This window comes from Coffea eugenioides, chromosome 8 (assembly GCF_003713205.1).
Source record: "Coffea eugenioides isolate CCC68of chromosome 8, Ceug_1.0, whole genome shotgun sequence".
Lineage (NCBI taxonomy): Eukaryota > Viridiplantae > Streptophyta > Magnoliopsida > Gentianales > Rubiaceae > Coffea > Coffea eugenioides.
Genome location: NC_040042.1, coordinates 36,434,005 through 36,445,727, shown reverse-complemented (window position 1 = coordinate 36,445,727; position 11,723 = coordinate 36,434,005). Strand labels below are relative to the sequence as shown.

At 36.2% G+C, this 11,723-nt stretch overlaps 1 protein-coding gene across 7 annotated transcripts; it reads right to left on the bottom strand.

Annotated features, from left to right (window-relative positions):
* Positions 1 to 1,331: 1,331 nt before the first annotated feature.
* On the bottom strand, positions 1,332 to 8,621 carry LOC113779971 (pleiotropic drug resistance protein 1-like). Of its 7 annotated transcripts, none has more exons than XM_027325778.1 (24): positions 8,302 to 8,621; positions 8,079 to 8,199; positions 7,874 to 7,962; positions 7,707 to 7,791; positions 7,447 to 7,606; positions 7,266 to 7,342; positions 7,100 to 7,153; positions 6,925 to 7,015; positions 6,469 to 6,770; positions 6,089 to 6,370; positions 5,681 to 5,997; positions 5,414 to 5,591; positions 5,234 to 5,326; positions 4,970 to 5,126; positions 4,795 to 4,873; positions 4,522 to 4,624; positions 3,650 to 3,982; positions 3,282 to 3,572; positions 3,122 to 3,205; positions 2,915 to 3,048; positions 2,482 to 2,709; positions 2,222 to 2,393; positions 1,679 to 1,933; positions 1,332 to 1,589 (listed from the first exon to the last, which is right to left on the bottom strand). In XM_027325778.1, the coding sequence occupies exons 1-24, from the start codon at positions 8,619 to 8,621 to the stop codon at positions 1,332 to 1,334; spliced, it is 4,263 nt and encodes a 1,420-aa protein (XP_027181579.1). The 7 variants fall into 7 exon arrangements, with proteins under 7 accessions (XP_027181579.1, XP_027181577.1, XP_027181580.1 ...); XM_027325776.1 differs by having other exon boundaries at positions 4,522 to 4,685; positions 4,766 to 4,873; positions 5,234 to 5,337; positions 5,431 to 5,591; XM_027325779.1 differs by having other exon boundaries at positions 5,234 to 5,337; positions 5,431 to 5,591.
* Positions 8,622 to 11,723: the final 3,102 nt, after the last annotated feature.

Genomic DNA, 11,723 nt, shown 5'->3' with positions numbered 1-11,723 from the left:
AAGCATAAAGATTACGGCCTAATGGATGATCAATGTACAATGTTGACAGAATAGACATGGTTTTCATGATGCTGCTTGAATACTAGTTCAAACACTACCAACAAATAAAAATTCAATAGTGCGACAGTGGCAACTTTGCAATGGGGATGATGGGATCAAGAAAAGAAATTGTTCAAACAATGTTGTCCAAGTTAACAAAGTTCAGAGGATCTTTGTCTGAACTTTGTTGGTGCTTATGTGAGGCTGGAATTCCTTGCTATTCAGGCGATGGAAAGCTTCTGTTAGAACCATATCATGGAGCATTTTGAAGCTTCAGAAAAGGTGCACTATCAGAAAAGTATGCATTCTTAGCATGTGTTTCAAGCTTGCAACAAATAACTAGTTTCATTTAACTCCGATAGAGCCTCGGAGGATAAATGAACTCGAAAATGTTTGAAGAGTTTTGTTAGCTCAAAAAGTAATTGCCTGCTTCAGTTACATTATATAGCCTATTTTACTGTTGCAACTTTGAAGAGCTTAGTGAGGAGTCAGAGCTGCAATTCACTATGCCAGCAGTTTCCATTGCTGGTGCGGCTTTCCAAATTATCTTCTCAGATGAGTACCTAACAGCTACTCAAAAAGATGGATGCCTCTTCCCATGGGGAGTCTTTCTTGTAGCATGAGTAGGGGGCTAGTGTTTATATCCCCGTTCACAAACTCTTGTTCTTTGTGTTTTTCAGAGCATGCCAAAAACCCCAACCAGCTCAGGCAATTTTTTTATCTGTTCTCTGCTACTAGTCTAGTAGTCTTCGTTTAAACAGAAGAAGCCAAATACTTTTGGCGGCTTCCACAATTTTTAGGCCTTTCATATAGGAAGCATTGTTTTGATTCCAGGAAATATGACTACATTTATGAAGGCTTCTATGCAGTTACATATCCACATTTATGGGAAACTTTTTCCATTATTTTCAAAAATAAGCTTTACAGGATAGTTATATAGTAATATTTTCAACTAACAAGTTATCGTAGGGATACGTATAGAACTTTTTCATTTGACGAATACAATTACCTTAACTAAAGATATCTTCGGATCGATGATGGTCATCTTGTAGTGTACAAAACTTTTTTTCATGTGCAGTTTGACATAACCAATTGCAAGATACTTGAATCAGTAGTTTGCTGAAGCAGACTAGACTCCCATTATCAATAATATACTTCAAAGGGATCAAAATTGCTATCCTGTGAAGAGAGTGGTGGGTGTAAATGTGAGAAGCAAAATCCATGATGTTTCTTGCTGAAAGCAAAATTGACTACAATAATTTACATGTGGTGCTGACAAAAAGCCTAACCTCTTATCTTTTCTGGAAGTTAAATGCCTTGATTGAATAGGCAAAAATGAAGCCGAAAAGAACAGAAATTCCCACATGAATGATGGCAACATATACCACAAAGTCATGTTTGAATCCAAAGTAACTCTCAATGAAGTGTTTCACGGTTTCATTGGTGTCAAGATCATGCTCTATGTCTGCAAACTGTGAAGCAACTAACCCATACAGTGTCCAAGAAACTGGAGACAAGTCGTAGTACCATCTCCACCACACTGGAATCCTCTGCATTAATCCAGAGAACGAAATCACATAAACCACTTGATAATTGTTGAATCAGTGAGAGTTGAGAAGAGACTTAATCGGAAACTTACAGGTTTTGGGATCATGAATCCTGAGAAAAGATTCCATAATGCATAGAATGCAGATGAAACTATCGCAGCAATATTTGCATTTGGAGTAACAGCCACCGTCATCATCCCGTAATATGTGAAGTATACTAAAGCGAAAAACATGAAGAATAGATACCAAAAGAACTTGGCAACTGTCCACTCGAATCCAATCATCGCATATATTATGATGCCATATATGAGCGTTTGAACGAAATTATATGGAATCTCGATCACGACCTGCATGTCCGAGGATTTAGTACAGAAATCGTCTAATACATTTAGTATATTCGGAAAAAAGAAGTACAATTCTCATTTTCCAAGAAATCAAAATGCAATTATCATAAACAATGTAGTAGGGGAATAAACCAACAATTTGTCTAAGAAGAAGCTTCATCGTTTGCAATGGCACTATTCTAATCATCACTTAGAAAATTTCAAGTTTTATTTATTTATTTTAATATTATGGACATCCCACTTCTCATTTCACCTCTTCTGGCTGATAACTGCAAACATATAAGCATTTACCTGTCCAAAAGCATATGGCAATGCTGAATACATTCCAGCAGCTCTTTCCCTATAGAAGACTGTTCTCTCTATAGCAACAACAGGCTGCACTGATGTAGCATTTTGCACTCCGAGAAATATGACAGCAGCATACATCGACCCCATTGCATTGAAGATATCTTGCTTACTCTTCCTGGATTGAGAAATTTTTACGATAAGCATCAGAAGAAACAGTTCCCAGCACAGGGAGCAATTTTTACCACTTTTTTCTTTACATTTACCTTTTGGAGCCAAGATCCCAGAAAATTGTACCAAACATTAATGCTATGAAGGTTGTAAACAAGAATCTGACTGCTGAGTATGGTGGATTTCGCCAATATGACAAGTGCTGTTTCCAGAGGCAAGCCATACACTGGATGAAGAAGGACTGGGAATACTGAGTTGGGAAGTATAAATCCTTGGAGCCTGGAACAGGTGTACTGAGTTCCTTGATCAATTCCTTATTTCTCCTGAAATATTTGAACAGGAAGAATTATGTAATAGAATCTTGAAGAGCTTCAAATTTTGCACTAATAGATAATCAATTTGTAGAATTTAGAAATTAATGGGTAATCAAATCTGAAGCAAATACGTATATGTTTTAACAATATTTGGATTTGAGAGGCGAAACTAGATATCCACTATCATCACTATTGGTATTTAACATGATCGTACCTATATACTTCTGAGTTTTTATACACTTCTGCAAAGTCAATGCCAAGGGCCACTTCTTGTGCTGCTGAAGTAACCTCTAACATCCAAGTTGCAGGATTATAACCATCTTTAATTTTATTGACTCCAGGGATTCCCTGGGAGCAAAATTACAAGTCAAATATTTGCTAATGGAACAATTTGATGATCACTTCATGTATTTATCCTCACCTCAAAATAGTTGATGAGCTTCAAACAATGTCGCCCCAATGGACCAACATATATTTCCTCGCCACCTCGTTTTAGGAGGAGAAGCTGCAAAAAATGCATAATGAGATTCCGCAATCCATATAAAATGGAAGAAGACTGAATTATTAAAAAGACGAGTCACCTCATCAAAAGCATCAAAGATGTCAATGCTTGGCTGGTGGATTGTGCATACAACAGTTCGACCTGTGTCCACTGTGTTCCTTACTGTTCTCATAACAATTGCAGCTGCCCTCGCATCCAGCCCTGAGGTTGGTTCATCCATGAAAATTATAGATGGATTAGCTACCAGCTCAACAGCAACAGTCAGCCTTTTGCGCTGCTCGGTTGAAAGGCCATTAACTCCGGGCAATCCAACTAGTGCTTCCCTCAATGGATTCAGCTCAACAAGCTCCATGACCTCTTCAATGAACATCTGCATAAATTTGTAAACGTTAAAAATAGATATCAACCGAATAATAGTAATTAAAGTCAATATAAGATTAGAATCACCTTTCTCGTTGCAGCATCAACTTCAGGAGGCAACCGGAGCCAGGCAGAGTATTGTAAGGACTCATATACAGTAACATGGGGGGAGTGAATATCAGTTTGCTCACAGTATCCTGCTATACGAGCAAAAGTTTCTTGCTTCTTTGGATACCCTGATATGGAGATCCTTCCATCAATATATCCTCCTGTTTTTCTTCCAGCCAAGACATCCATTAGTGTGGTCTTACCCGCCCCACTGACACCCATTAGAGCTGTCAAAACTCCTGGTCGAAAAGCACCACTTACACCTTTTAAAAGCTCTAGCTGGCTCTCAGTAACACCTTGAGCTTTCATTTCCTGCACCCATAGATGTGCCATCAGTATTCAATCTTAAAATCATTAATTTTAGTACCGAGTTCATGCAATACTATAACCAAAAGATGTAACTCAGAAGTAATGGCATTACTCTCCCTCGATATCAATGGGGAGCATAAGTTCAATGTAAGCAAAAATAAAAAGAAATGACATCAGAAATAAGATCCTCCACAGGAATGGTACTAGGTCCTGTGGCACATTTGGCTTCCCAGCCTCCCACAATTCCCCCATCAGATTTAATGGCATCGCCTACTCATTCAAATGCAACTAAGTCCTGCACTTAAGACATGCTCTTCGATATGGGATTTGACTAATGTTTCGTCACAACTCCAGTACATGCTGCCACGTGGTTGTGTATTTGCTAAGAAAAATATATAGCCACAGAAGACATAGAGCAGACTGTGCTTAGAGAGAGAGAGAGAGAGTTGAATGATTTTTTAGAAAACATGAGCAAATTCACAGAATGGAAGGCATCTTATGTTATATCAAATTCAAATTGACCACATTGATTTTGAAGATACCTGTGGCATATCTACTGCATATCTGATATTATCAAAAGTGATAGATAGAGGTTCAAAAGGTAGAACCATCCCTTTTTTTCTGTTTTGGTTAACCTCATTGGTACTTCCCACTCCGGATGAGATAGATCTGGAAGAAACGCTTCTTCCAACTTCATTGTCCCTTTCTGCATATTATAGATAGCTGAATATGTTAGTTGGAAATTTTAGTCCACAACTCAGACCAGAAGAAAGCTTGATGACCCACCAGAAGCTCTTTTTCTTCCTGAAGATAACTCAATAAGCTTACTTCGTGTGCTGTCTTGACTCTCATCTGAGTTTTCTTGAGGTACAACTGCCCGAGATTTCCCAAATGCTGCATCAACATTTTAAATCAGGAGCCAGTTTTTTGAGCTGTTTAAAGTGTTAAAGATTAAGATTAAAAAGAATAATACCATAGCATAGCACTTACGGTTAAGATAAGTTAGTGCCAGGGTGAAAAGATAATTGCAAACTAGGATATATCCAATTAAACCCCCTAAGCCAATCCAATACCACTTTGCTTCTGTGAAGATACGACGAGACTTTAAGACTAACACACCTAATGGCTCTATGGCACCAGGAGGAACCTGTAAGCCAAATGTTCCAAGAAATGTTAATCTTCCTCAAAAAAATTCCCAGTTTTAATATAGTTGTTCTAATACCTTCAAACAAAATCCGACCCCTAAACTCTTACCTTGCTCCAGCTTTTTCCAAGAAATTCGTTGACACTAATAGCAGTCTGTGCATAATTAAGTGGAGAGAGCCAGTAACCCCATATCCACCATTTCTTAATATCATCTGTTGCAGAAGAAGAAGAGAAGATGAATGATTGCATTTAACCTGATCTAGAATTGAATAGCAGTATGAATCTGACTGTGTGTATTGTTCTACCTTTTGACAAAACGAATCCCCCAAGAACAAGAACTGTCACCAATGCACATGTACCAGCAGTGTTTGCAACTATGATGTTCCTTCCTATTGCCGCCATACACCGGAATAATGCTGACGCCATTTGGTTAATACATACAAGTAGAAAGAAATGTCTAAAGAACCTACCATCAAGAAATTCCATAGTATTAAAAAAATTTAAAAAAAAATAGATTTTTAACTGTTAGAGATAGAGACAATGCCAAATATTAACCTTTGAATGTCTGGATCAAATCCAATCGTATAGTAAGTCATACATGACCAAACTATGGCTTCGACGAAGGATATTGGGATCTTGAGGATCCATGTTGGGAGAGAATATGCCCATGCTGGGAAGAAGAGAAAGTCTCGCTGTTTGTAGAAAACAGGAAGCTTCAGAATGCTCAGGGCAAGCTCAGAGAATCCATTGAACATTATCATAACAATGGAATAAAACAGGGCACCCACAAAAATTCCACCATCCGTTGTTGTATTCTTGTGCATGTTAGTTCGTAGAAACACAGTCATTGCTATGGATGCCATAAGGATAAGCTGACATGTGATTAGAACTGTTAGTCTCAACTAAATTTAGGTATCATGCACAAAGATAATGTAGTACATTCCCGACAGAGAGGGAACTCACTTGTATCATTTTGAATATGTAGACAAATGAGTTTCTCTTCATAAGCAAGTACTCTCTTGCTGTGCATGCCTTCAGGAGCTCCTTTTTGCTAACCCCATACCTCTTAGTAGTTAGAGCAGCTGGGTGACCCTTGGCTTTGTCAAATGGAATGGCAAGTTCATCACCTAGTTTTCGTCCAACATGGAATGACTGAAACGCTTCTGAAAATTCCCTAGAGGAAATAAAGTTATAAGGTTCATCCCTTTGTGCCCAGTACTGCTCTTGATCTTTCTTTGATGTCACCTATTATAAATCATCAAATCATGCTAATAAGAGCTCTAGCTTCCATCATAGGATTAGAAAGGGCATACAAGTATTTGGTAGTATCAAAATTATGTTACCTCTTGTAAGAAATCAGCAACTCCTTTTCTCTCGGGACATTTGAAACCCATGTGTTCAAAGAACTCTAATACACTTTCACGAGGGCCTTGATAGACTATCTCGCCATCTGACAGAAGGATTATATCATCAAATAAGTCATAGGTTTCTGGTGCAGGCTGCAGGAGTGAGATAACAGTAGTCCCTTCAAGAATATGGATTGACTGCTTAATTGAATTCACAATTTGGAAAGTTGTAGAACTGTCCAATCCTGTTGATATTTCATCCATGAAAAGTGCCCTGGCTGGTCCAACCATCATTTCTCCTGCACGAGATTGTTCTAAAAAGTTTATGGTCTATAACAGATGATGGTAAAATGAAAGGAGCATAGCTAGTCACTGATTGTAATTTGCAACTTGGGTCACCAATTTACTTAAAAAATAAAACGAAGGTATGCAATTGTCTTCATTAGGTCTTACCAGCTGTAACTCTCTTTCTTTGACCTCCAGAAATCCCTCTTATCATTTCATCACCAATCAAGGTATCCGCACACACTTCAAGTCCCAAAACCTGCCAATTAAAATTCAAAAAGTGTTTGATTTGTTTCATTCACTACATCTACTTCTATTAACTCAGAAAAACGTCAACTCTTACCTTGAGAATGTAATCTGTTATAACGCTGGCCTCTTGCCCTTCAAGTGATGCTGCCTAAGAAATAGAGCGGAACACAAAAAGGAAAACTTTAGATAATGAAATAAGAATTGAGAACCAGATTCTTTCTCAGAATAGGCAAAGACATTGCTCTTGAAACATTCAATACCTTCATGAAAACATCAATATCAGGGTCTGGTTTAATGTTTAATTCCTTCTCTCTTCTTGACAATTCTACCAACATTTCTGCGACAAAAAAAATTTAAAGTTGACAGAGCAGAAATTTAGGCAGGGCGCCCCTTGAATTGTTTCTCAAACTTGATAAATATTTACATTATACTGAAACTGACCATAACGAGGTCCAACCCCTTGACATCTTGCCGAAAAAGATAGTGTTTCCCTGACAGTTAGTTCTCCCATATGAAGATCATATTGACTTATATAAGCCGATGTCCTTTCTGGTACAAATTCCTTCATTTCATGGCCATTATATGTCACTCTTCCAGAGACCTGTGGGCTCAATTAGCACAAAGATACATCCATGAAGAACAACAACTCCTCAACAACCAGGAGAGCAAACGTATTTCGGAATCAACCCATTTTTCCTTACCTTCAGATCTGAATCAAGTTTCCCAGCCAAAGCCAAGAGCAAAGTGGTTTTCCCAGAACTAGGTGGGCCTAAAAGCAAGGTCATTCTGCATAACCACACAAATCAATGTTTCAAAAATCAGGTAATCCAAAGGAAAAAAATAACACTTGCTAAGTCGGTCTTCTTACCTTCCGGGCTTGATAATTCCACTGACATCCCGAAGGATTGTGAGCTTTTTCTTCCTATTTGGTAGAATGTGGAGATAATTGAAGAAGCTCTTCACGGATGAAAAGAGAGACAAATAAAAGCTAATTAGCAGCATCCCATGATTAATCCTGTAACTAAAAGATGTCAAAATTTTTGTACATTTTCTTCATGTAAGTATGGCAATACCTCTAGAATATTGACAGTGAAATTGAAGATTGTTGGCAGTGCTCTACTGCTAGCGTGGGCTTGTGCATCAACATTCAAATGTTCAAAACGAACTTCAATCGTAGGAAGACTAATACCAACTCTGCGTCCAATTAAAATAACACAAACCAACATAAGACCTTAAATCAAGAAACAGCCAAACAAAAGATTAATCACATTGCTTGGATCATTCTGTAAAACTTACCGGTCCATTCGCTTCCTGAGCTTCAGCAAGAACTTCTCATTGTCTTCCTCAGCAATTTTCACCAGTCTCTCGAGAAGATTCTTTTTCTCTAATTCTCCAAGGTTCTCTACATCAATCTCTTTAGAGCCTTCTTCTTCTGTCAAAATGGCTCTCCTTATACGAAGACAAGTTGGAAGTTTCTCTATGGCTGCCCATGTCAATGCCTCTTCATCATCTTCTTCTCTGGAGGACCTGGAGAAAACATCCAACCCACTGTTCCTCCATATATTCGAGCTACTTAAACGTGCACTGCTTATTCTAATTGCGTCACTACCTTCCATACTTGCTGGAACAGAATTTTAAGATGAATTTCTTCAGAGCTGGAGTTTATAAGTGACTCATGAGCTTCTATACTACAATGTGGTTAGAGTATAGATCGCTATGGGATGAAGAGGGATGAATTATTATGATGTTACGATCCCTCCAATTTTTCTAATTGTAGTTGATTTTTGGAGAGACTTTGACGCTGAATTGTCGGGTGAACTTCATACGGAATTGATACTTTTATACAGCATTTGGTCAATTTGAAGATACCATGGTGGTTGAGTTTTGATTTCTTGGCAACACATAGTTCGAATATAATAATTCACAAACAATATTTCATTACTGTCATTGGGAATTGATGCCATCTCTTTGACTGCACTTTATTAGTTGTAAACTTACTCTCTCCCAATCTCTCTCCAAAACTTATGTATTGCTTAGTGCATGATTTTTCAAGCCAGTATATGTTTGTCTTATTTCTTGGAGGTTACAAAATTTAACTATGGCTAATGTATAATTGTGAAAATCACACATTCTTAAGCTTAGAAGGCATTCAATTAAAAAGGAAAAGATACGCTTAAGAGGGCATTCCTCAAAGAGGTGGATCTCCATTTTTGTGCCCTTTTGTGTGTCTGTGGGGGTTTTTTTTTTTTTTTTTTTTTTTTGTGTGGTGGGGGTGGAGGGGGGGAGTAGGAGATGGTTTCAACATATAGAATTTGCTACAAAGATATTCATTGATTTCCTCAGTTTCTTTTAAAATACTTGGGAAGCTAGCATTTTACCTACCATAAGATGTCATTGCACATGCTAAGCTAATTGCTAGATTTAGTCCACAAATATAGAAGCAAATATTTAGGCATGAAGTGGGATCATAGACAGAATCAAGAAATTTCCTTTGAGAGGCTAATCTTCATTCAATTAAATCTTAAATATGTAATTTAAAATATTTTTAATTTTTTCCGGGGCAAAAGTTAATGGTTTTTTTTTAAAAAAAAAAGTTTAATTTCTTCAAGAAGAAAATCTTAATTTTCTAAAACTTGGGAGGCAGGGGCCCTCTTCACCACCCCCAGTTCCGCCCTGAGTAGGATGAAAGCCTAACCTATAGTACAGTATTAGGATGGGCATGTACAAGAATTCTTGGCCAAAGCTCAAAATTTTTCTCTTCCAATTGGCATCAAATAAAACTCAAATGCAATATGATGTGAAACAACCAATTTTCAGACGACAACCCACAATTACATTAAACACTATAATCTTGAAATTTTCTCTTCACATTTTCTAATCACTAGATTAATATTCAGGCATGAGAAAATGTGCATGATGCTGAGCATTTTATTAGTTCCCTCCTATCATTTGAGACTGAAGTAATGTGAATAATCATACCAACCCTTGGCATCTTGTAGAATTAGTCCAATTCCATATGCTATGCCAGAAATTTTTGTCATTATTCTGAAGTGGTTAATGGTTACATCATTTTCTCAGACTGCTTTCTTTGTAAAATTCATCACATTTAGTAATGATCGACAATTTATGGCTCAGTGTTTTTTATTGTTTAGATCAAAACTTTTTATAGTACTTTAATCGGCTTTCTACATAATGAAAAGAAGGGATAGTATCTTTTCCAGAGAAAAAAAAATCCACAACGTAATCTTAATGTTAGTTTTATGTAGAAATTTCTTTTAATTTTTTTAATGTTTATTTTGTTCTACAATTTGTGATTTCTCTAAAGTTGCTCTGCTTTTTTTTTTTTCATTTTTTTATGACCTACTACCCTTCCTTTGTTGATCCCTTTTTTTAAGCTAATTTACACAAAATTAAATTGTAGATGTTACTATGAACAAGTCAATGTGATTGCTTATTCCATTTGAAAACTGCTTAGATTTTAATTTTATGAAATTGAAATATGTACATATTATTATTTAAATTAAAAATTAAATATTCTTAAGCGCTTTTAATATATGGCACTAATTATATTCCTTCTCTAAAATTAAAATCCCTCAATTTTGATTTGTTCAACATCTTGAATTGCCAGATGATTGAAATGGTAACTATAGACTTGCTTTTGGTGGCCGGTTCCATAATATCTGCTCGCCCGCGATTATAGCTAAACTCGACCAGAAATTAATTATGTCATCCTCCTAATGACGAAAACTTCATTAATAAGTATATATAATAAATAAGAAAGATCTGCAAGTGAAAGAAGACAAAAGAAAAAACCAAAAGCAGGGACACATATATAATAACTGCAACATGATTGATGATGCCACAAACACGACATGTTTCTTCTAGAAAAACGAGAAAAAAAAATGGAGGATTGAAAGTTTTATCTTAGAACTTATTAATAGAGATGAAAGATGAATCAAGGTATTCGATACTCGAATTGAATTTGGTTCGGTAAGAGCTTAGTCAAGTTTGATTCGTCAACTAATCAAACTAAATTTGAACAGTATTTTATATTCGATAACGTTCAAATTCGATAAAAAAAAAAGTTCGTTTAAATTTGGTTTGAAAAATAAACAAGTCAAATTTGAATAAAATTTCAAATTCGTTAAAATAATCAATTGAAATTGAACACCAAGGTATTCGACTTGATCAGTCTCATTTACACCCCTATCTATCGTAATGCATTTTCACACTGTGTTGTATCTAAAGCTTTAGAGAAATTTTGTTACTTTTTAGATAGACTAGGAAATGTTAATTGGAGAAAAACTTTAATTGCTTTCGTTACTCAACACTATTAATGACGCTAAGGATCCATGGCAAATGAGTATTTGGGTTCAAATTACGCCAAATTCAAACATAACTCTTTTATGTTCCTCTTAGTTAAAACGATTATTCTTTCCTATACCTTCATTATAAATTTTTTTAATTAGCAACAATATATGCAAGAAGTAATCTTCATTCAAAATTCAGATTTGCTTTTTACACTTATGATATACATCCAAACTTATTCATGTTTAAAAAAAGATCATTACATTGATCATGATGTAAGAAGGATTAATTATTTGTTAAAAGTATAAGATAAAACTGCGCTCCTAATCTTGACTTGCAAATAAATCAGAAATTGAAGAATTCCATTGGACGAGTTCCATACATAGATATTTGTCCTCCACTGCATGAAG

Bases quoted from the DNA above. Each gene is read 5' to 3' on its own strand.
- LOC113779971 (XM_027325776.1), bottom strand. From the start codon at position 8,621: ATGGAAGGTAGTGACGCAATTAGAATAAGCAGTGCACGTTTAAGTAGC. The intron at 7,016-7,099 runs GTAAGAGTTGAC...TTTAATTGGCAG, and splicing joins TAACAGATTACATTCTCAAG to GTTTTGGGACTTGAAGTGTG. The intron at 4,686-4,765 runs GTGGGTCATCAA...TATAATATGCAG, and splicing joins AGGAAGAAAAAGAGCTTCTG to AAAGGGACAATGAAGTTGGA.